The 24,838-nt window shown below is 47.7% G+C and overlaps 2 protein-coding genes and 2 non-coding genes across 8 annotated transcripts in view; 2 read left to right on the forward strand and 2 right to left on the reverse strand.

The window, feature by feature from the left end:
• Window positions 1-1,208: 1,208 nt before the first annotated feature.
• On the reverse strand, window positions 1,209-6,364 carry LOC131260516 (integrin alpha-PS3-like). Its single transcript, XM_058262257.1, has 5 exons — window positions 6,171-6,364; window positions 3,823-4,922; window positions 2,364-3,468; window positions 1,373-2,297; window positions 1,209-1,299 (listed from the first exon to the last, which is right to left on the reverse strand). Exons 1-5 carry the CDS (start codon window positions 6,362-6,364, stop codon window positions 1,225-1,227), a joined length of 3,399 nt encoding a protein of 1,132 aa, XP_058118240.1. The 3' UTR covers window positions 1,209-1,224.
• Window positions 6,365-9,102: 2,738 nt separating this feature from the next.
• Window positions 9,103-9,175, forward strand: Trnav-aac (transfer RNA valine (anticodon AAC)). The gene has a single exon. It is a non-coding gene; the product is annotated as a tRNA-Val (tRNA).
• A 2,947-nt stretch (window positions 9,176-12,122) lies between these two features.
• Window positions 12,123-24,838, reverse strand: part of LOC131272309 (ubiquitin-like protein 3) — a 51,601-nt gene continuing 38,885 nt past the window's right edge. For all 5 annotated transcript variants that reach the window (XM_058273995.1, XM_058273992.1, XM_058273997.1 and 2 more), the window contains exons 3-5: window positions 17,072-17,180; window positions 13,470-13,634; window positions 12,123-13,387 (exon numbers count right to left, since the gene is read on the reverse strand). In XM_058273995.1, the coding sequence (XP_058129978.1) occupies window positions 13,323-13,387; window positions 13,470-13,634; window positions 17,072-17,180 (339 nt within the window). In that variant the 3' untranslated portion in view covers window positions 12,123-13,322. The remainder of the gene's footprint in view (window positions 13,388-13,469; window positions 13,635-17,071; window positions 17,181-24,838) is intronic.
• On the forward strand, window positions 13,793-13,864 carry Trnaq-cug (transfer RNA glutamine (anticodon CUG)). The gene has a single exon. It is a non-coding gene; the product is annotated as a tRNA-Gln (tRNA).

Here is a 24,838-nt window from a genome sequence, read left to right on the forward strand (position 1 = left end):
TAGAACTATTAACTAACAGAAAAAAGCAAAACACAATAGTAGCAACATAAATACACCAACGTCTACCATTTCTACTTGACAACAGCATAATAGCAATCAAATAAACCTTAAAACATCAGACAAGAAGCCGATATGTAATAGGGTTAGAGTTTAGAGTAAAGCAGAGGCACACGTATTAAATTATGAAAAAGATATACAAATATACATATATATAAAACATATATAGTGCGATGTTTACAACATGCAAACAAAACAATAGCAACGGCGAAAGTGGTAAACAGACACTGAAATAGAAAAAGAGAAAAACACAAATAAAAGGTATTTATTATTAATTGTGTGTTGATTTTATCTCCATTTGTGCAAGCACAGAAAGAATAAGTATCAACCACGCAAGCTGTACGAGAAAAGGGTGTCTTTTTATTTCATTTCTTACAGTTTGATAAAGGTGAAGTGTAACCATTTTTTGACACGACATTTTGAAATGGATAACTGTTTATAATCTTTAACACAGCTTAAACGCTTAAGTGTTGGTTTACCAATGATTTAATATTCCATGGAGCGAGCAATGCAAGGTGAGTTCTGTGTCATAAAACCTATGCTTCTACATCACGCTACACTTTGTTACACAATCTCATAAGTTTCACTCTAACTCGAGCAAAGATATGAAGGCGGATGATAAGATTATGAATCAGCACATTGAGGTATTGGTGTTGTACAATTTGTTTTCGTATTTCAACAATGCACTCTCCGCAACTCTATAGAAATAATTTATCGACCAATGATAACATTTTTTACAGCTAAACGATGCGTATATCATAAATGAAATATCATACAACAAATAAGTTTAAAAGCAAATCTAGACTAGAAAAAATACTACTATTTAAACTGTATGCGTTTGTTCATACATTTTTTTCTTATTGAATCTGCTAATCGTCGTATTTGTTTAGGTTTAGGTAGTAAACCGAAGCAAAATCTCAGTGTAGGAGCGCCATTCGTAGCGATAAAATATATATTAAGCTAAGAGAACATGTAAACATTTAGCTACCTAAACATCAGTACAATTATGAATCAGTACGCTGTCAATTCACATGGAACCATTCGCTTCCTTTTTCGGAAGTCTTCTTCATATTGGAGGATGTTTGATTGACTGTTGTGTACCATTAACTAAACAAAATTCATTTTGGTATCGGTAAAATGCAAACAGTGCAGTTTGCAGAATGGGGCTCAGTTTGAACGCAGCTCCGCGGTTGGCTCCGATGGCGTTTGCGACGTAGGTTCCGGTTCGTTCAAACGAGTGCTCTGTGAATGGAGTGAAAGGGGACGTTATTTGTAGTACGTACGGACTAGTACGGATTTTTCGCCGATGACTTACCTCACGATATTGCTTCTCCATCTCCTCCTTGGTGGCCCGTTTGAAGAACCCGGCCCGATAGAGACCGTACGTGATCGAGCCGAGCAGCAGTAGGCCACCGAGTGCGGACACGATGTACACCCAGATCGGTGTACTGGAGGTGGAGTATCGGTAGACGACGGTGAACGGATTGGAGCGGGTCAGTTGGAACGTGGTGCCGGATGGGTCGTCCTTTTTCTGCACGTCGGCCGCCATTACCAGGACGAAGATGTCTTCCCGCTCGAGGAAGGCCTCGTTGATCGCATCGAGATCGAGTGGGAAGTTGATGGTGATGCTGATCGGCACGTTGGTCGGTCGGAAGATATCGACGAGCACCGTTAGCCGGGCACACTCGATGGCGATCGAGTCGTCCTCGGCACAGCTGAAGAACAGCGTCCGGTTGCCAGGGAGTCCCTGAAGGATGGCACTGTTCATCGGCGCCAGGCTACGGCGAACACGCGAATGCTCCTCAACCTGACCAAGGTATCGGTTGAAGTCGGAGGACGCCTGACGCCTTCGACGGCGAAGACTCATTGAGTCGTGATCCATACTGCCCCCGGTGGAGAGAAGATCGAAGTCACTCGGCTGCCGATGGAGTGCATCGACGTCGACCGGTCCAGGATGGACGGAACCGTGCTCGATCGGGTTGGGCAACAGCGTGACGTCGTTCTGCGTCCATTCATACTCGAGCGTTTTGTAGCTATATAAACCCTGCACGATGATTTCGTTGAAGTTGATGATTTTGTAAGATTTTCCCGAGCTTGGTTTGTGGTAAATCAGTGGAACATCCAGTGTGAAGGTCAGATTCCGGAACATGCTCGGACCGTTACTGTGAACTTGGATCTCGTAAGAGATGTTCTGTATTCCGGACTGCTGTTCTAGGTACAACTCGGATACGGAAGTTTTTCTGCAAAGAACCAAAACAAGGGAAGGTCATTCTCAATTATCACGATCAGCTAGCGACTGAGCTTACCCTATAATCTCGATATCACTAAACTCCTGCAGGGTTAGCGTTTCCTCGAGGAAGTTATCGTCCTGTGCCGACTCCTCGCTGGAACTGAGTGCCTCGGCTCGGATCTCCGCACTTGTCCCCTCGAGTCTCGTCATATCCAGGATAAGCGTATACTTGGCAGTATGGGACGCTCTCAGAGGCAATCCGTTGTTCAGCTCGCACAGAACGTTCACAAAGTCGTTCGTTTCCGTCTGGCGACACTCGGAAGTCAGCCTCGCCAGTTTGAGGCGGGCCGGTGTAAGAGTGACATTCAGCTGCGGCAGGTACGCATTCTCACCGCCGTTGTACACTTCGAACTCGATCGATGCCTTCTTGGTGCTGCCAAGAACGTACACCGGCGTAATGTCCAACCAACGGGAAGTTAACCGTAGGTCAGACACACACACCTCACCTAGACAGCCGGTCTTGAAGGAGATCTTCTGGAACACGCGATTCGGCACGGTCGGATCGAGTAGGGCACTGTGCGAGTTGAACTCACCAAGCCCACCAGAATCTCCCGAGTACGGTTGGGACACGAGCTCGTACACAAGCTCCACTACCACCGGCTTATAGATGCTAGCGGCGGTCGCCTTCAGACGTGCCTCGATACGCTGACATTCGTTGGTGCTGGTCACGGTGACGGTATCATTGCGATGTCCTCCTACTCCTCCCGGCAGCGTCACGCGTCCAACCTGTGCGTCAACACTCAGACTATACCGCAGCTGCACGTCGAACGGAGTGCCGGCAGGAAAGAGTGCCTCCAGGCAGATGGCCAGCTCGAACGACGTGTCCTCGAGGGTTAGTTCACGCTTGGTGGAGGACACTTCCGTCGCGATGCGTACCACCGGGTACGTGCGGTAGACATAAACTTTCTCGTCGTTTGGAGAACCGATCGCCAGATCGTTGTAACCATTCGCGTCAATATCGCTTCCACGGGAAATAGCATGCCCGAACATGGGCTGGGGTGTGAGGAGTTCGTTCGCTGGAGGCGTCAAACGTTGGCTCGGTTTCGACTGTAGCCCATCGGCGGAACCCAGGAATATGTACACGGCGCCATTCTCCTCAAACGGTGCACCAATGGCAATGTCTGTGGAAAAAGGGTGAACAGAAATAACAGATTATAACCAAGCCAATATCGTACTCCATATCTTAATCTGAACAATAATTAAAGCACAATAAGCTAGAGTCTTCAGCACAACGTCCCTTGCCTCTTCGAAAGATATGTAATACATGATCATGGACTCGTAACTCGTTTCCTACGAGATAAATGTATCAAAGAACTAGTAATTTTGAGGAAGACATATGATTCGAATGCCTGACATCTGATACGTTTGATATTTTCTTCGGACCCCACACTGATACATCATTGGTGAGTGGTCTCGGACATACTGAAAAAGGCTTATCTTGGGTGCGATTTCGTTAGATTTACAGTTCAGCTTACCATTGTATCCATCCCGGTTGATATCGCCAATCTTCGCCAAGGCCGTTCCGAATCGTCCGGCTAGGTCGTATCCAGAGGAAAGTTTGGTCTGCAGCTGAAAGTTTAGCTGACCCTCGTTCAAGAACACATACACGACGCCATTATCATAGTCCCCGTTGCGGCTATGCATGGGTGCGGCGATGGCCAGATCCGGTAACCCATCGGCGTTGAAGTCCTCCGTCAGTAGCGTGTAACCAAAGTACTCGCCCTGTTGCTGGCCAGGGAACGTATAGTACACCTTAGTCTGCGTCTCGACAAAAGCCTCCGTGTTGATCAGATCGAAGATGAACACTTCACCGACCTGCCCGGCCGATTGCGGTGCACTGGCCACGTACAGTGTCTTCTCAGCGTCACCCAGGAAGCGGGCCGAACTGACCGCGTACCCAAAGTACGAATCATCCTGCAGCGTGCTAAAGAACGGGTTCGGCACGTCACTCACGTACTGCACGATCTGCCGCCGATGGCGGTTCGAATGGTGGCCCCCCTCGACCGCATCCCGTCGACTGAGGCCTCCCATGTCATCGCTCACTCGTTTCTTGTATCGCACCACCGTGCCGCGCCAGTTGAAAACCCCCGGTGCCCCGATCAGCACCTCCTCGCCGTCGTCCGTCACGTGCACGCTGACACCCTGCTCGCCGTACATGTAATTGTAGAACTGCACGGACCCCAGCTTGTACAGCTGCTTGTCCTTGGCGCGCAGCGGGATGATCTTGCGCACATCCTTGGGCTCGCTGTAGATCGGTTCGGTGCCATCGGTAATGTAGCAGATACCATGGAGCAGGTAGTAGTCTACCAGCTCGCTGATCGCCTTCGGGGCGCACACCACGAACCGATCGCCATCCGTACCGTGCCCGTCCATGCTGGCGCCCAGCATCTGGAAGTCCTTCTTCTCCGAGTTGTACGCAAAGTCCGACTGCTCCGCGAAGGTGTTGCCCAGTTTGTCGAAGTAGTACGGGGCGCATACGCCATCGTCGAACCGGCACCGGTAGATGGCACCGGTTTCGTTTACCTTTCGCTGCGCGGCCAGATCCGATTGGGCCCGTGGAGCGCCGATGATCACTCTGCGGAAAAACGGAAGCGCAAGTGAAAGGATTAAAAATGAATACATATAGTTTGTTTTATTTTTGACGGAATGTTTAAAAACTCGGCTGAAGGTCGAGGAATTTAAGAAATTAATTTATAAACCAGTGACTGGTACTCGAGCATTTATCATAGCAAATTAACAAAGTATAACTGTGATGACCACAATTTAAAAGGCCACACTTAGACACAATTGTGTAAATTGCCTATCGACCATCAGACTAGAAAGTTTCCTTAAGGTGTAAATAATGCCAGCATCTTCACCAAGATAATTTAAAGCAGTTATTAAAATGCGTGACCTTCAAACTTACATCCACCGACATTGTTGCATTTTCATAAGTCGTGGTTTTGCTACATTTTTGTGTTATTGTTCGAAAAACTTTCGACTGTAAATATTAATCTTATATTCTTGAAACAAGTCAAATTTGTTTTTAAAACATTGTCAATCCATTTGTTCAAGTTTTTACGTACTTTCTCTTTCTGTTGACGTCAGTTAACATTTCATTTCTTAGTCGACAGATAAACCCCCTGCTTTCGGGGGGAGTGTCTTTAATGTTTCGTTCCGGTTTTGTATGATATTTTGCCGGTGCTAATTTTCCATTGCGTAATTATTTTATGTTAATAAAGCCAGCCAGTCGAATTTGTCGTGACAATCACCCGTTGGGGAGTTGGATTGAAAATGAAAGCGAGTGTGGCGCAAGAGGTGGTACCGGTCGTCGTCGTGCAAATATTATAATTTCCACAGGGACAAGACACGTTCGTATAAAGGTGAATCGCTACAGAACCGAGGCTGACGTACACATACCTTGCCAACAGAATATCGAGAGAAATACAGTGGCTTTGATGGCAACTGGTGGTATCCGTAATGTCCTGTACGTCTGTGTATTATAAATAATATGGGCGAAGCAGGAAACTTACCGCATTGTGTTGTTTCCAACACTCGATCATGATCAATAATTTCAAGAAAGAAACCATTTATAATAGCTTTTCATTTTTAAAGTCCTTTTGTTCCTTCTTCCGCCATGGCCCAAGGTCACAAAGAAGCATTCAAAAGAAGATGCATCCGAAGGATTCCGTGACCATTCGCTCCTTAAATAGGCATGAGTCATTAGCGAGTCCTACCTCGTTACTCGACCGCGTAATCGAAACAAACAAAGACATTCCCCTTGAGAAGCTTGAGCCGGGTATTCCCTACGCCCACCCACCCACCACCTCTTCGTACTACTTACCCTCCAGGTCGTAGGTTGAGCGAAAATCCAAAGTACGAGCTGCGCACTTTCTCCATGTAAATCGGCAGGGTCGGCTCCCGGAACACGTAGTTCGGCAGTGGGGACAGATTGAAACCATCGTTGGAGCCCACAAGGAGGGCAACCAAGAAAGCGGCAAACGTCACGGCCGAGGTGATCCGTGTCGGTGACTTCATCGCGAGGATCGCCACTCTCGCACACAAATGGTGATATTTAAATTTTGTTTATCTCACTCACTATGGAGATTCGTCTCCGTCTCCGCTCGAAATGTGTATTCGAAGCGTATTCGAAAATCAATCAACTTTCGAAGCGGGCGCCGTTAATTGAACCGATACGCGGATGAATTCGGTCACGGTTTGCTGATGGGACACGGCCTGATTTTTTCCACAAACTTTATCTCACAGGCACAGGCACTGCTGGGCAGCGTCGCACATGGCTGAAAGGGAGAAAACAACACCTTTAATTAACTTCCCATCAATCCACCGGAACAAACGACACGGCGTTGTTTGTCCAAACCGCCCAACGATTACTGGACCAAGTCCTCTCGGAGGTCTTAGTGGGCAGTGTCGGCAGTTTGGACGTTTCTCCGCTGACGACACGGATGACAACTTGATTTGCTTCGGTTTCGCTTAGGGCTGGCCTTTTTTTTCGAGTGCGCTAGTGTATTTTGGTTTGCTGCTTTTGTTTGCGACATGACTCCGTCCGACTCGCTTTTCAATAGTCTTTCGGTAGCTGAGTGTTTTTTCTTTTCTGCTTGGCGTCCTAATTGAAATATCACGCGCGCCCGAAGCCAAGTGAATCACGCAACAGCGATGTCCCTTGGCAACTTCGCGGGTTAAGCAAATTCGTCATTCGTTCAGGTGGTCAGTGAAGATATGCCGAGGAAAAAAAACAACTGTCGGACAGGGAAGCATATGCTAGGGAACTCGTGAATCTGTAGGGTCCACACGTCAGGGTGGGCAAATCAAATGAGTCACGGTGCGAGTCACTGCCAAGGAATTACGTTCGAAAACTTCGCATGACCACAGAACCAGAGAGAGAGTAACATTTGACCATTGAATACAAGAACGGGAACGTTTAAAAAACAAAGCATGCTAAATTTCAAACCCGGAACGGAACCGGATACCATGGGGCATTGGCATGCTGGTAGGGATGGGGGTCACTGAGGAAACAGAGGTTCCGTGGACGAACGGTGAATCGATGCTTGGATAAATATCATCGCGAGGGCAAACACAAACGCATGTACACAGATTTCCGTTTTGGGTTTGGTACGCCCAAAGTAGATTTTTAAAAGCTCCTTCTTTTGCTTAAATATGATGACATTGAACTCACTTTGCACTAGATTTTTTCCATGCTCAACTTGCAGACTTGACTCAACGGGACCACACCTTAGATTGTGCTGCACTTTGGCTCGGAAAAAAGCACCTTGCAATGGAGTCCCACTCCACGATAAGACACTTTGTCACCGGATAACGCAAATAGCAACGTTGCGATAGCACACACCGAAGGCCGGCTTCCGGCAATACACACGCGCGCCTGTGTCGGTTCGCTGTCGAGGAAAGACAACCCCGCGCGTCGAGAAAAACACGTCCGCCCAGGTCGATGTCACCGGTACAATTGACCAAACAACGTGCCACGAACCGAGCGCGAGAGACTGCCGCGCGCGTGGTCAAAAAGCGCGATATGTTTCGGCGAGCCTTCGGGTAGCGAGTTGGTGAGGCTGGATATCGCAGCCAGTACGCAGCCCTAGCGGTGTCGTGACGTAAGATCGCGGCGGATCGCCTTGCGGACGTTCGCTGGAAACCGGTTTGGTTCCGTCCGTGACGTACGTTACGGGGATCGTGCTGGTGAGCAATCAACCTCGATAGATGCTCCCATCCACACCAGAGGAAGGACTTTCCCCGGCGGTCGACTTACCTTCCGCGAATTCCGCCAGCACACAGATGATTCATCTGGGAGCGCCTTAGCGGGGTGCACGAGTAAAATACCCCCCTCGGATCCATGTGGTGCAAGTGGAAACAACATTCTTGCAGGTGTTGTGTGGCATTAAGGGGACAAACAACCCGCTCGAGGGACTGTGGCTGTGTGGTACGTTGTTAATATTGATTCGGCTTTATTTGGGTGCAGCTGGTACTGTATCGGACTGTACCAGACTAGATGACTATATTTTGGAGATAGTGTGGTGATAGATGACGTTATCTGATGGAGTAGCATAACATTCCAACGTCGGGTTTGTTTTGATTTTATGCAGTTATGCAGAGCCCCCCGCTGAAAACAACACTTGATCGTGAACAACAACAATACCAACTTACTAGTTTCAAGTGTCTAATCAGGTTTATTAATTACGGAAAAAATAGTTGGATATGCAGCTTCGCACGTTTTTTTGTCTCTTCTAATGGTTCTGATTGGACTCTTCAGATGATTAGAACTAGAATTAGAATTTAAAAATGTTCTAGCAAGACTTAAGCAAAGCTATCCGAACGCCATTGGAAGATAAAACATGAGGCATGCATACGTACTCAAGCGTGTACATGCAGCACGTAGTGCACTCTTCGTCACATCAGTTTATCAGTATCCGGTTTCGATAAGCGGTTAGGGTTGATTACATTCGGATGCTTTTCGGAAACAAATTCTTAAGAGAGAAGTGAAAATGTGAACAGCACACGCAGTAACATGAAGAATCACAGTAAATGTGATGAAAAAATTAGCCTTTTTTTGCGCGATGGGTTTTATATTTCATGAAGTATGAAATACGTATTTCTGCCTACCATATGTAAAACAAGAGAGAAATCGAAGGAAAAAATTATGTTAAATATGTTTCAACAAAAATTATTAGAATGAAAATGAAAGAAAAATCATGATTTGTATCGATGCTAACATACTGAACAGTTTATAATGCCCGTCACTCATAGCTGTTTCCGTGGTGTAGTGGTTATCACATCCGCCTAACACGCGGAAGGCCCCCGGTTCGATCCCGGGCGGAAACAGGGAAACTTTTTACAATTTTTTTTGTTTTTCAGCATAGCATATGTAAACGAAATTCCCAAGTAACCGAACTCGAACCGAAATCGTAACCAACAAACATGTAACTCAAATATATTATTACATTTTTCTTTCACTTGCTTCATCAATATACATACATCGGATTTAACAATACATCTTCCGCTTTTATTATATACTCCTCCACACTGTCTTCCGGTAGTTTTTCCGCCACAAATGGGTTTCGTCCTTTTTATCGGTTTATGTGTGTGTGTGTGTGTTTGTGTCTGAATGTGTTGTATCCTTCATACCACATCTTCTTTACGTACGTACACTTCTCTGCTTCATCATTTCTGCTATCATAATCACGTATTTTAACGTCGTCCGCCCGTCCGTGGCATACTCGTTCTACATTTGCTACATTTTCTTATCACTTCTAGACGCAGGAAATACGTTCACGTTTGAATTTTTTAACATTTGTTCCTAACACATTTCCCCTCGCTTGTTCCATTTTCCGCCTCCTGTATGTATATATCTGCCTCTAATTCTATCGTCCCGTGCAATTCGTGAAGTTCGTCCCCTGTTCTCTCTCACTCACCTTCACACACGTCTAGCTCCATCGGTTTTTGTTTGCTTTGTTTACCCCCCAATTGTTTTTCTCCACTTCCGGTCGTTTTTATTTTTGTCTGAATCTAATTTTAAAATATCGCGTATTCTCTCGCCTGTCCACACTCCTCTTCACATCACTAATCGCTAAACGAAGTAAGTGTACTTTAATAGTTTGTTTCATTCTTGTCTGTTTGATTTATGTTAGCTCTTTCGTACTGCTGCCTCTGGCGATTAAAGATGCTGCCCATTCTGCTAGGAAATAGTGTTTGTTCTTTAAAATCTGAGCAAAACACAACGGAAACTACAACATTCCCAACTAGGCTTTCCATGTTGGGAGAATAGAGCAATTGGTTGAAAATAAGGTATAATATAAAAGGACGAAAGGAAACGTGAATGTTTTTTTTGTTGATTTCTATCTGTGACGTTAAGAGAAATGGATAGAGTAAAGATGCAGAGCAAGACAGAGAGAGAGAGAGAGAGAAAGGGTGTGATTTCGATGACGCAGAAACATGCGGGGGATCGGCGGTCTTATGGTCCTGGGAAAATGTGCATTATCGTTTAAAGGGGTGAGGAAAAAACACAAACATAAAAACTTTGAGATTTTGATTTACATAGATGTTCATCAGATTTCAGCCGAGATTGACCCTTATAGCTTCCTGAAAGCAGCGCACCTGGACAACCTTTCAACAGATTGGTCTCAGTGGAGTTTCGCTGTTGTCTGTCTGTTCCTTGGATTCATGTGGCTTAGTAGCTTTTGCGGTAATGAGGGGCCATGAAGTGGCGTGAGTGAGTAAATGTATCCCGTACTGTACTGTCCCGTCCACCCCCGACAGTACCGACTGGTAATCAACTGTAGTTATCAAACTCTATCTGTAACTGTCTGTTATATTTTTGTTTGTTTGTGAGTTTCTTTGTTTGCGCTGCTGCCTGTGTTGGCTTTATTTTAATGAGTTCGTAAATTATCTTGCGCGTTACGTCAAGAGGATAATAATTTGGTAGAGTGTGGGTATAGATGTGTTGTCGATACGAGCACCCAGCAGAACTGTAATTATGCTTGAATTGATTCGGAATCCTGCCTGTTCTGAGTACCGTGGTAAGTTAATGGTAGTAGATTTCGATAGTAGTTGCATCTGTTTCGCTCGCCCTAGTACGCACCGAGTTGCCATCGATCCTTTCTTACGTCTATGCTACCCGCAACAAACAGCGCAGATCTCGCATCTTTTGCCCACTTCACTTCAAGCCCACTGGTCGCTATGAAATACACCATTGCTTAAATACTAACCTAAACAGAAGAGAACAAAATAGAATCCTTTCTTTTCGCCTAAGTTAGTCAGTTTCTCAGTGTTTCCTTCTTCGCACGCGGGTCAAATTTATACCATTAAACTATTGGTAGGTTTGTTGTCCATCCAACATTCACCGAACAGGGGGGACACAACAGTGCATGTTGTATACAGTGGTATAGTGATTATTTTTGCAATTGGTTTGTTTTTGTTTTTCACTGTTTCTGTCGATTTTAAGGTAATTATATTCATACCACCATCAATAAGCTTCAGTTTTGTTATATATATGTGTTTGTGTGTGTCTGTGTGTTTTGTTTTCATATAACTACATCCATTCTACCATTCCTTGCTGGTTCGCTTCCAATAACTTTTACTTGCAGCTTCCCTCCATCTATACTACGCACCTGTACTGCAAACAACTGACTAAAGTCGTTTACGAACGCTTTCTTTGCTTTACCAAGCCCGTCCCACCTTGCCACCGTTTTTATTCCATCCCAAACTCTACACAATCGCTCATTTTCACTACAATAACAAAACAATAGCATCTAACTTACTTAACACATACGTAAAACCCACTGACTGGTGGTGGTACGATGCCTCAGATTCGGTTGAGCGGGGAGTTTTGAGTCGAGTAGAAAGTGGCAAACTTTGGCGAACAGAAAAAAGGGGAATTCAGTTCCGGGTCCGCAAAAAAACCCAAAAGATAACTAACGCTGGAGGGTATATCTGAACCGGGCGCGCTCGACTCATCGTTACAACCCTGATAAAATAAGGTAACCAGAAGGGTAGGACATACACACAGGATCGAAGAAACTGCAGTTGAAAAGATATGTGTGTACGGGAGCCGAGGGTGAGAGAAACATTAAGCAATATACTATGACTGCTGGCACGTGCCGTTTTGTTTCCTGATCGCGAAAAAATTACATTTTTCATGACCTTCCTAAACAAATCGTTCAGGGAACTCGAAGGATAAGGAATATCAGGGCCAGCTTTGACCCCCGGTGTCATTGTTGTGATGGACATTCGATGCATTCATTCATCATTCATTCATCCAAACGCGTTCACGTGTTCATCATGCGCAACATTCATTCATCAGCGGAAAGATGCTTCGTAGACATTCAACGCAAAGATATGCCATTTTCATTAGTTATCGTCATTGTTATCAGTCATCCTCACACCAGGTGAGTATTTGCAAATTTCTGTTTGATCTGCTATGGATTCCTACGTATCCTCAGAGTGAGACAAAAACAAAACTATGCAGCTTCTTTTGAACCGTGCCTTCAATTTCACTTTACTTCTGCTCCCCTCGCTGTGTTTGCTGCTGCCTCGCTTCGATCGTGTGTGCAGTTTGGGATTCGACTTTAAAAAATTGCAGTGCGTTCGGGAGATAAATGGTTCTCGCGAGTAAAACAAAATAGAATAAACATAGACACGAAGGGCTGTCAACGGAAACAAGTGTAAAAACAAACGGGACCTCCTAACGGGACGGCTCGGGAGAGGAAAAAAAAATTAATAAACGTAACACTAAATATTATCTCGACTATTACTAGTACACTATCACTCTACAAATAACATTAACCGAAATTCGCTGCTTCCCTAATAATACAAAAGTGCCTTCCGCCCGCCCACCACCACCAGCGTCCCCCCGCTGGAGTCATTGCGCGAGTTTCTGTGATCCGTAGAGCTCTGAAGAGTGTGTTTTTTTATAGTTTACTTGTACGTATACGCATATACATTTAACAGCCCTGCATCGATGAAGCTGCTGCCGCTGCTGCTACCGATGCTACTGATTGCAGATTGTGTTGCCGTCTCATATACTGTGCGGCATATCTTGGCATTTGAAATGAACCCAACGTTTGCGCGAACCTTGGAGGGCGGTCGACGCGGCCGTCTATGTTGTCGGTACTAAAAAACAACCTACGCACGCCAAAGCAACACTTTAGGACACACTCCATAGGAGATGAAAAACACATTAAGATATCGGTCTGCCTCTCTTCGTTGCTCCGCATTCTCACGCCGATCGTGCTAGGGCAGCATGTGATCAACATCATCATCATCACCATCAGTGCATCATGTTCACAGGCAAACGGCTGGCTATCAGCGGTATTCGAGGGTTTGTTATTATTCGTCGCTCTCGGAACATCGTACACTCCACGTAGACACTTCCGGCACCGGCCGCTGGTACCAGGGAGGAAACTCTCTCGGCGGTGCAGGGGTACGCACGGCGCACGCACGAACGCATCACCTTCCGTCGCGATGATGGTGGTTACAGTATACAACAACTAGTGGAACAACATCTACTGGAACCGCCTTTGCTCTTCTGTCGCTGGTCTAAAACGGGAAAGAGAAGCACGGATATAGAAAAGCGCTGCACAGGTTTGTGTCGTGGATGCAATTGTGCACGTGCACTTACCCTGCGAGTTTGGCTCGGGTAGATTATCACGCGGCACCAAATGCATCACGGTCGTTTTGCCTAGTGGTAGCCCCAGCGCGCCTAACGTGACGTTGCAGTGCAAAAAGCGTCCCTGGTAGATGAGTCTTAAGATTTCCGCCTTCGCTACCGCTTCCGCCTCCCAGTCTGTGGATGAAAGACAACAAGAAAGAAAAAAAAGCAAAACTGGGTCAGTACAGGGGACGATTGTGTGTGAAATTGTTGAACTGTTTGTGTGAGATGGTGCTTTTCACTTCGAACATCCTTCACAACTAAACCATCGTGTAGAGCGCCTTCCCTCAACCGGTTCCATGGTGTAATGGTTAGCACTTTGGACTCTGAATCCAACGATCCGAGTTCAAATCTCGGTGGAACCTGTCGAAGCCCGAATCTTTTTTTGAAACTTTTTATGCTTTTCTGCCGCTCGGAAACTGGTTTCCGGTTATAGAAACACTTTATTCTGCTATCATTTCGTTAGAAATTATAAAACAATAGTAAAAAGATTGAGGTACGAAGGTGTGTGGCTTGCATATTTAATTTTTGCTACTAATTAATTATTTACCTGCCTACCTCCTGCAAGACAGTAAGCTTTGTGCCGACTGATTATGTCTTTTTTCCTCGTAACAAAGCAATAATAACAATATTGCCAGTGCAAGGCAACACGTGGGACTTTGAGCGAAAAGCGACCATCTTTTTTCTTCGCTCGCGGGCGACATACCATACCATCGCATCGCGATATCTTGAGTCTAGACGTTAAATATGGTTGGATTGCACATTAGAGCAGAAAATAGGAAACAAAGGGCAACAGCAAAAACTAATGAGGCACCCTCGGCTACACGTGCACAACACCAAGGAGTGTCCGCTGGGAAAGCGCGTGCATGAAGAGAAGATGCTGTCGTTACCACAAAGCGCCATGCCTAACAACAATACCCCCGGACCCGCGCGCACCCCCAGGAAACCTGGTCTCTCTTCCGACTTTGATTGTAATTAATGTTGGCAATTAATCACGGTACCGTTTTCCCCTCGTACTTCACACCCGCCGTCAGGTAGTGCGCGCCCTTTTCGTCCTGCTAGAATAATGTCCTACTGACAAGGATCTATTTTCCCGTTCCTCCCGCGATGTTCATTCGCTCCCGACCCTGGCCGTTTCGTCCTACTCTGATGTCCATTTTGTTGGACTGAAGACAGCGAAGGAATGGCAAAACGAAACAACATTCCACCAGCTAGCTAAATGACGATCGGTACCGGAAACGAAAAACCGAAAGGAAGTCGCCCTTCCGAAGGAGAAACGGACCCCAGGCAACGGGGAAGGCAAATAAACTTAAGTTAAAGATGAGAGGAACCGGGCGGAGGAACCAACGAAGATTGGATAAGAAACGTCATGGACGAACACACGTGACGACGGCTGGGCGATGTCACTGGGGAATAGTTTCGCTGGCCATCTTTCCGGTGAACGTTCGATTGAAGGGATGAGAAAGCAAACCCCCACAGTGCAAACCGTGAAAAGTGCACGGACACATCGGAGGACACGTACGGATCACGGTTGAGGATAAACCCCGTCTGCACATGACACGAGGAACTGAGAGCGAGCGGTTAGGGGGTTGATGTTAGGAACCTCCTTTATGGAATAAAAAAAGACATTTGTCCGGTTGTCGCAAGGGTGGCAGGAGGATATTTACAAACGCACATAAATATATTCAACGTTTCTGCCCGCTAGCTCGGGGTAAACGATCCTGGAGGCTGAAGTTTGATACATTCGATGGAAGAAGGTTCGTTGCAGACAATACTGCCCCCTCGGAGTTGGCTGCCATCGGAAGGGCCAAAATGGAGTAAATAAACTTCGATGGGGAGAGGGCAAGGGGAACCATCGTTCGAGTGATACATGTAACGACAATTCGAAGTCGAGGCACCCTTTTCTGGCCTAGTTGTGCCTTAAAGTGGATATGCCAGAACATTGAAGAAAAGGTAAGATTGTAGTAAAGATGAACGTGAGACGATACCTTAACGACTCCTTCAAGATCGGTTATGTTTTGCGTTATTAATGTTTCCGAATAACGACAATTCTATCGTTTCCATGTGTGAATTCAATATTTTTCTATCTTTTTGCTATTTATAGCAATAAATTTAATAAATTTAAGTTGGGAAACTTAAAAAATAAAAAAAAGAGCAGGAGTTTAGAAGAGTTAAGATAAAAAAGTTAAGTTGCACTCACCAAAATTAATCGTTATTAAAGCTTTAATCGTAATTCATTTGTCTGATTGCTCTTCACAATAAGAACTCTGTAGTATTGAGGAATGTCTTGACTGATATTCCTGGTCTATCAGTTGCCTGTTCTAAGATAGTTAAACTTTCAATACGATTGGCATTTCAACTTAGAAATGTATTATCTAATCTATTTACAATTTGTTTATTGTGATACAACGATGAAATAAAAATCGGTTTTCCCGTATTTTCAAAATAAATCGGAACTCTTGTAGTAATCCAAGTGCTTCAATGTCTTGATTGCTTCTTCCAAACACGCTAATCATTTCCTCTGAAACACCGCACTACTAAAGCATTCATGCTGTTCCGATAATGGTTGAAAGCGAAACGGCATCCATCCCCGACCAACAACCATCTTCCCCTTTCCCTCCTACGACCAAGCATCCTTCACACAAATCAGCACTCCACGTGCACGCTCGCTTTGCTCGTGCGACGATACCTTTCCGAGTTTTCCGGCGCACACAACACAATGTCCCGGGCGTTCTTCCCTTGTTTCGTGTCCCCTCGGTTCCCATTCGGTTTATATTTAGCCCCAAAATGGATGGCCCGCCTATCTGTCTGTCCACTTTTCCACACGCGTCGAATTTTTCCCGGGTCCCGGGAAGAGCTTGTCGGATCCGGATCTACCTTAGCCCGGGGAAAAACAGACAAACGCATCGATGGTAGAGAAGAGCAGGTTCACCGTAAGTGAATTTTGGAGTACATGTTACAGCTCCCCCGGCCCCAACCGACCACCACCTGTGGCAACGATGGGAAGCTTGTGGGGGGGAGCTTGCATTTCGATGGGTTTTTGCCAACGGAAAAGACGCGTCTGAGCCGAGGCTTACACGCGAGAAAGAAACATTGCCCCATTCCAGAGATTTGTCTTCATTAGTGTCAAATGGAAATTCCATAATCAACTTCGATGTAACGGCAACTGGGTGACTGGATGGGGAAAAGCTTGCTCAGCAGTGGATCGAATGTTTGCTATACCCGAATCGATCCCCAATTTCACTGGGAAAACACACACACACCCGCATCAATCCTTGGCGCCAACAGGGAGAGATGCGTAAACGATGATATACTGCCTTTCGTTTCCATTTCCACCGGGGGAGGGAGGAGAGATAGCACATTGTCACGTACGGTTGTTGAAAAGTTCAATTGATTAGCATCATTTTGAAATTTCCACAATCTGCTGAGGTGAGAATACAAAGGAGGAATATTGGATCCGGGATATCTAAATCATCGTCAAATAAAGCCTTTGCATTGCAGGCAACAACGCCATGGTACCGGAAAACCTTTCGGAAAACACATTTCATCCATGTTGGCACAATCACACTTACCATCGGGCCAGTTTTCGAATACTGTCAGTGCTATATCTCCGGCCGAGTCCGTCTGACTGAAGAGGAATTCTTTCGTCTTGCCACTGACGAGTATTAGCCTCAGGTTTATCTATATTTCAAAATACGCGAAAAAGAGGAAGAAAGAGAGAAAATGGAGAAAAGATAAAATATTAGTAAACCAACATACGAATGCGCGTGCAGAGAACGTTTGCATTGATAATGTCAACAGGCAGAAGGAAAAAAAGGTAAATTTGTTTTTATAAATTTGGCTTTTTCCTCACTCGTGCCATACACAACAGCATATGCTACGAATTTTGCATCCATTTTTTTTTGTTTGTTTGTTTTGTTTTCTTTTTTGACAACATAATCTGGAAAATAAATATTGGCTTTCTGCTGTAATCCGGGAGCGTAAGGAGAAAAGCAAACGGGAACAAAGAGGGGAAAAAAACGGGATGACGAACAGAGACACACAGATTTTAATAAATGATCTCACTGGCTAAAATCAAAGAATATTGTGAACTGCGCGGCATAAATGAAACATAAAATAAATCCCAAACACACACAACACAAGCTTTCCACATACGCAAAAACCGAAAGCGTCGGATGGTTTCGACGAGAAGGTAAGGGGGAGTGTATGGAGGGGGCTTCCGCAAAGTAAATCACGAAAAACTTGCGCTACCGAAGCCGAATGCGCCGGACGGAAAACAATATTTGATCATACATAAGTAACATGTTGCAAAACGAGTGTGGATGTTTTGTTGGTGGATCTGTTCCGCTCCGCTCCGGGAGCTTCGTGGCGTGGATGGTCGTCGGGTGGAAACATGTTTGCGCGGCGGACCAACACGGGCTTGAGCCGGGCGGCCCTGGGAACCGGAAAGTATAAACCGTCCAATAAACACAACAGAAAACACACATACAGCCAAGGTGGCCCTTGTGTTGGGGCCCTTCTTCGCGCGTACCCTCGGGCTGTCGATTTCAATTATCTTCGAGCCACACAGCGGCAGCAGCGGGAGAGAGTCTGCACGGATTGCACGTCATCCAGCGGCAGCATCGGATTTTTACTCCGCGCAAGCGAAGGGAACACGCCCGGAACACACGGAACCACCACGACAGCAGCCAGCGGTCGGGAACGAAAATGGATGTGAAAATTGGCTAATCTTGGAGCGATGGCTGTCGTGCCGGCGGGCGGAGGGGAGGGACGGTTGGGTGGTGACTTTCGCAAGAGCCGTTCGAGCGGTCCGCCAATGGGAAAACCGAGAGCGTCGCAAATCCGAACGATGAATGATTGGACGCGGGGCGGTCTATTCTTGCGTGTAGCGTAAACCCTTCTGTATAAGGCGGGTGTAGGAGAGAGGGAGTGGGGTTGACGGAGACGGCGCAATGATGTATCGAAAAGATTCCTTCAGTTTTCATCATCAACATTCTGGCGCGGCGGCTGCGTAACGTTCAACCGGATTGTTGAATTGTGACCCAATTTTCATCCGCACATGAAACGGAGTAAAGATACTGGCATTAAACCCTCCGACACGGCCAATCTCAGCTATTTTGATGACTTCTGGCACTCGCTGTCTGTCGTGCCATGTGTTTTCCGTCAGTGATTACTCCCGGGCCCGGTCCAGCTGTACGTTCTGACATAAAATGAAACCTGTTACAACACCGCAGCCACAACCAACTCGCCAATAAACCTTCCACACGTTCAACGTCACAACCGAAAGGCCTCCAACTCTGGTTCAACTCGAAAGGAATTAGCATATTCAGCATAACTCCGGCGTTGCCTATCGCCAACTGCTACAGTTTGTTCACGTGTTTACAGTGAGGGAGAGCGGAAGGAAGAAAGCAGGCGGCTTCACCACTACCGTCCGTTTCCGATTGATATTTTCATCCCTCCCGTGTCAAGGCATTCCGAAGGGCATCCCATCCCCCCAGCGGTAAAGAGGGCACACACTTGATTGTTTGACGATCGGAAGACTTTTTGAAGTGCGCTCAATCACTATCACCCCGGCCCGCTTTTCCGGTTTTCTCGGGTGCCCTAAAAAAGAGGGGAGGAGCTGAAAAGCGTACTTTTACCGCAAAGGACAGTTTCTGCTGATTGCATCAAAACGGTAAGCCCTAAGGGGGACAGAAAAAAAACAAAATCGGGCGCATCGGGGCCCCCATTAGGAAATATTCAGAAAAACCATCGAGTACTATCATCTTTTTCAAAAACGGTTGGCCCATTTCCCTTAGTGGCTTGGTGAGCTTAAGAACTGAGGGGAAAAAATAGTTCAAGTAATAGGATCAAATGCTGGCCCCCGGTGCCAAGGAAACCTCATCGTGGGGGGGGGGGGGGTCCTCGGTGGAAAAATCCTTGAAAATAGTTTTTTTTTACACCCCATTCTAGCGAAAGAAGTGAATAGTTGCCATTGCCAGAACGGGCTTATGAAACATCGTCCAGAAGGCGATGTGGAGCGCCATGGACAAGTGGCGACGATGACGTTATACGCCGAATTCGTCCTTGACCGTGAAAATGAATTGGCTGTGGTTCCTTCGTCCGCTTGGTGTGCTTGTGCTGGGATTTTCCCGACTGGCTGGTTTTGAGTGGCGCTTGGTAGAAGGGCATGGTGCATCAGCGTTTTAAATGCCACTCGCTGGCAACCAAGGGGCAACTTGGTTTCATTCAGCTAAGGATCCGAACGACTTTGGCGGTGGGCGGACAGGTCGCAATAATAGGATGGAAAATTAAATCGCAGCGGGAAAAAGTAAACCATCAAACAGAATTCATAATAATAAACACAGGATGCCAGTGATAAAATGGAAACCAAAAGAAAACTTAACAAAATGAAGGGAATTGACATAGAAAACCATCCGGTTACGCCGCAACGGGCTTTTCTACTACTCACACAAACAGACACTAGACTCGCATAGTTCCTCAACTTACCTGAGAAAACAACGCCCTTTTCGCAAAGGTTAAGACCATCAAGACACTCCATCATACAAGTAGCCTGTACCGGCCCTTCGACAAAGAACCATCCAGTCGAGGGGATGGAAGTCCATTGAAGAAGTACTTCTGGTTGTTATAAGCAATACGCACACCTAACACTAAAGTGTCCTTGGTGACGCGTGTGAGGCAACACGAATGCAGTGCCAATTTCTCGGATGCACCGCGAACGGAAGTCGAACCCGCCATTTATGCATTTTTAAGGAGGATACAAAAAATGGGTTAGCAACAGATTGGCCGGTTCCGGGTGGCGGGCAATCCGATCCAGGGTTGCGATCTGGGTGAGGAGTGGGGTTTAGAAGCGACGCATGGGCGACAAAATGCGGACCTGCAGGGAAAAATCCGTGTACGAAAAGCCGGTATTCACCGTGTTTTGTTTCTTTTCTCGTTTGCGATGTATAACGTTCGTGTTTTGACAGGTGACAGGTGATAAAACGTTCGTGACAGATTTGGTTTGTGACAGGTGACAACAATCGTGGCGCGAATTGACAAAAGGAATCGCTGGCCCGCCCGGGGGTGCACAAAGGCGTTCGTGATCTTCCGTCGCCGGACTTCGAGGCGGCACGCGACGTTGCCCGCTCGTACCTTTTCCTCACTTTGACCACCGGCTTGAACGCGGACATGGCGGCGGCCGAGATGCTCTTCGGGTTGGTGGGACGCAGCAGGGGCACCAGGTAGCCGGCCGAGCTGGGCACCATCGCCGGGAAGTGGCCGATACCGTTGAACGAGAACGGTTGCAGGCAGGACAGCTTGAAGCCGAAGTTGGCCGCGGCGACGGCGGCCGAGCTCGTGACGACCGTCGAGGCATGGCTGGACACCATGGCAGCTGCGGCAGCGGCAGCAGCAGCCGCTGCGGCCGCTGCTGAAGCGGTCGTCGACGGGCTCCCGACGGTCGGGGCAATTCCGGCCGGAACGACCATCACCGGCGTGCTGATACCTCCTCCGAGGGGACCTACGGTTGGGTGTGGTGGTGGTGCTGGTGGTGGAGCCTGTACATGCTGACCCCCCGGCGCACCGGAACTGTTGGCCGATAGGAGGTGCGGGATATGGGCGAAAGGACTCGTGCTGCTGCTGCAGCTGTCACTGTTGTACGTCGCGTCGATCGGCTGTCCATCGGAGAACTCTTTCTTCGGCACCACGACGGGAGCGGTGGACGATCCGATGACCGGAAGCAGCTGATGGCGCGGTTCGGCCAGTGTCGGCGTTGGCATCACCACCATCGGGGTCGGCTTTTCCAGCGTCAAGGGTGGAGTCGCACCCGAAGTAACCGATATCGATCCGGTTCCACTGTTGCTTCCGCTGCTCGAAACGGTTGACGATTGGGACGCGATGGTGGTGGCTCCGGAGGTACTACTTCCACCACCTCCAACACCCCCACCACCACCACCACCACCACCACCACCACCACCGGCACTATTGCTGTACTTTCGTGCCGTCGAAAGGATATACCGCTTGCGCGTACCTCCATTGAACATGGCCTTCACGTCCTCCCAGGCGTACACGATCTTCTCCGGCGGGCTGCCCTGCAGCTTCAGATGACGTCGCCACGAGTTGAAGTTGGCCGCGTCCGGCTGAATGTACTTGTCGTGCGGGCTCAGCCGATGCGAGTGGAAGATGAACTTGTTCGGCGAGAAGAACAGGCTGCAGTAGGCGCACTTGATGCACTTGGCGCGCGACGAATTGTAGCGCGCCGGCGAGAACGACCCGGTGCAGCCCCAGGCGCACTCGTGGTACACGCTGAAGGCGAACCCCTCCGGCAGGGCCGGTTGCGAGCACTCGCCGAAAAACGACTTGCACAGACGTTCGGCTTCGCGGCGCGTGATCATGCCGCAACGGCGGGACGAGGCGGGCATGGCTCCCGCCCGGCGGAGAATTTCCAGCTGCACCGGCGTACACTGGATGCAGGTGATACCGAGCGCCACCCGGCGGTTGTGGATCTCGTTGTAGCTGAAGTCCTTCAGCAGCGTGCTGGAGATCTGTGCCAGGCATAGTCGCTCCTGGTTTTCCACAAACAGCGAGATGATCGGTTGACCATAGATGTACACCGTCCGGATCTGTGTGGTCCCGGTCAGGTGCACAGGTTGAAAACGTAGCCGGACAGGAAAGGATTAATCAAATGGAAAGGATTGTATTTGATTACAGTAGCTTTAGAGATTTTAAAAATATTCTGCAACCTTTAAATTTCGGAAAGATAACCTATCAATACTTTTCATGAGTTACATTTATTTTATTTGCAGCAGTTAAGGTGGTTTCAAAGATCTCCTTCCCTAATGACTTGCATTGAGAATGCGTTGGTAACATCAGCGTCATAATATACATCACACTGCATCGTGTATCATTTTTCCAATTATAAACGCTTTTATAATCCGAGTCCGTTTCCATCCGTCCGTTACCACAAAAAATCCCCTCCGTATCGCGATTGAGAAAACGTTTGCCAAGCAGCGCAACACGTCCCGAGGAAAGTCAAGGACCATTGCGCCCATTCCGATGGACGCGTGAAAAGGAAGAGAAAAACTGTTCACCGAGAACCGTACAAGTGCTTCTGCATGATGTACCGTGGCTCATCAGGCACTTCGTACCGGATAGGAAGAGCGTAACCGAGGATGCCGCCAACCGAGAGGCACAGTGAGGCCGCCCCTGGAGAAACCTAAAACCACCAAATGCTGTTGTACGTATGCTGGTGCTCGTTTCCCCTAAAACCAAACAAGCAGGACATGAGCAAGGCGGTGGGTTGGAGGCCGATGTGAAGTGTAAGTAATTTGAGCCTGTTTCGAGGCACTGGTTCTTGAAGCTCCGATGGGTTGGTTTCTTTTTTCCCCCATATAGCGCGTTCTTTGTTTGCATTTGTTCGCAATCTTTTCACTTGGCGTGCGCCTGCCGCCCTTGGGAAGGATGGAGGGAGGGGCGGCATTGTCCATGGGCTGAAACCGTTGGGGGCAGGAAACCGCCACAAAGCAATAAATACGGTAATAACGATTTATTTATTGAGCTCACAAACCACCAGCAGGTCGCGGCTCGCAAGGGGCTTCGTCTTGGCCGGATGCGGCCACCGTGCAGCTAACATCATCCCATCCTGCCTTCGACTTCCCAGGCCGGTCGACGGCCACCACACCACAGCACCGTATCTCGGTGTAGTGTTACGCGTGCAATCGGCGTGGTGTAACATGGTAGCGCTCTCGTTTGATTCGTGGCGGCTTGGAAACTTCTTGACCGCACCGAGGGGAGGTCTATTGTCACTCGGGGAGGGCCTCGGGTCGTGGCTAATCGGTTTTAATTAATCCCGTGGGAAAGTGGAGGGCAGCGGTCACACACCACTCCAGTAGCTTAACATCTTAATGGCTCTCTCTCTCTCCTTCTTGCAGCACAACTGTTGTTGTTATCTTGGCGAACAAATCTGCCCGTGGTCTAGAATGTTAATGTATTAAACTTAAATTAAACACGCATAGGATGAACTTCGCCTTTGATGCGAGGTCATAGACGATGGTGTTGCGGTCTCGTAACGTATCCGGAAGTGGTCCGTACTCTGCAGGATGTCCGTGCGCGATGATGTTGATGCCCGGTAGGAGCATCACCTGTTATTTGGCGCTGAAAGTGGGTTTGGTTTGCATGTAATTTATACTCGCTTCATCTTCGGTGTGTCCGTACGGTGTTCGAACCGTGAACCGTGGTGACTGCAAGTTCAACAATTCGTCAATTTAACATCATTAAGGGACCGGTTGGCGCGCGCAATCGCCCAAGACGGCGTACACGGCGTACTCTCATCAAGTCACAGCACGCACGCTTCTCGGGGAGTACTTCTGTCCTCACGGTGCAACTGCAACTCTCGAGCCCTTATTCCTCGTACGATGCACATCCCACAACGGCTGCTGCCGGCATTGGCATGCATTCGCCCGGGAGACAGCCACAACCGTCGGGAGAGTTCACTCCATTAACCCTGTTATAACCGCACGAAAGCGTATCTATCCATCGACGTGGTTCGGAGTTCCATGGATGGGGTTCAATTTAGCAAAAGATTATTAGTTTCTCTTCCTTTCCCATGGCGTCCCGTGCGGGGTGAGTCTTTCCTCGGAGATCTTATATCCATCTTTGTAGACATGTTCCCTCCATGCCAGCCTGGCTGCGGCTTTTCCGTCATTGACGAGGACAAAGACATGACGACGACCGTCGATGCCGGTGGTTCTATGCTCGATTTAACAATCCAACAACAAGCCATTGAACCGGATTAGTTAGCCCGCTCTTCCCGAGTCTGACCGGGTTGGCTCGAGGGTCATGGAGTACGCTACGTTGCGTATTAACACACCGATGGACGAGATCGCCCAGCCGTCGGGAGTGACTGTACTCTAGCAGGTCTATCTTATTCTTGTGAGACTTTTTGCGGCACGCACAAGCTGGCCATATTTATTCTCCACTCTTTCCTTGACTTTCGCCTAGATCCAGATTATTGATCTTCATTCGATTCGACTTTACCATTTTCTCGTTCCCCGTTTGCTAGTGGCCGGCGGCCGCGGCCAACCGTAACTAATCCATTTTTATGCCACTGTATCGAAATAACTGTAATTAAACATCCTTGCCGATTTGAACCGATTCGCAGTTCGTTAGGTTCGTTTGAGCCACACCACACCGTGGCTTGGGGAGCTGGTGGCTTTTTTCTTGATCCAAAGGGGAATGAACGCGCGCGCGGTCGGGTCCGAAACGAATTCGCGTAACGGAAAATGACAGCCGGCATCACCACCGGTCGCGGATGGATGGAACTGTGGCCGGCCGTCGAGTTTTGAGCTTTGTTGTCGGCT

This window comes from Anopheles coustani, chromosome 3 (assembly GCF_943734705.1).
Source record: "Anopheles coustani chromosome 3, idAnoCousDA_361_x.2, whole genome shotgun sequence".
Taxonomy (NCBI): Eukaryota; Metazoa; Arthropoda; class Insecta; order Diptera; family Culicidae; genus Anopheles; species Anopheles coustani.

Coding starts and splice junctions, on each gene's coding strand:
- LOC131260516 (XM_058262257.1), bottom strand. CDS start 6,364: ATGAAGTCACCGACACGGATCACCTCGGCCGTGACGTTTGCCGCTTTC. Junction 3,469..3,822: donor CAACCGGGATGGATACAATG/GTAAGCTGAACT, acceptor CTTTTTCCACAG/ACATTGCCATTGGTGCACCG. Junction 2,298..2,363: donor AGTGATATCGAGATTATAGG/GTAAGCTCAGTC, acceptor GGTTCTTTGCAG/AAAAACTTCCGTATCCGAGT.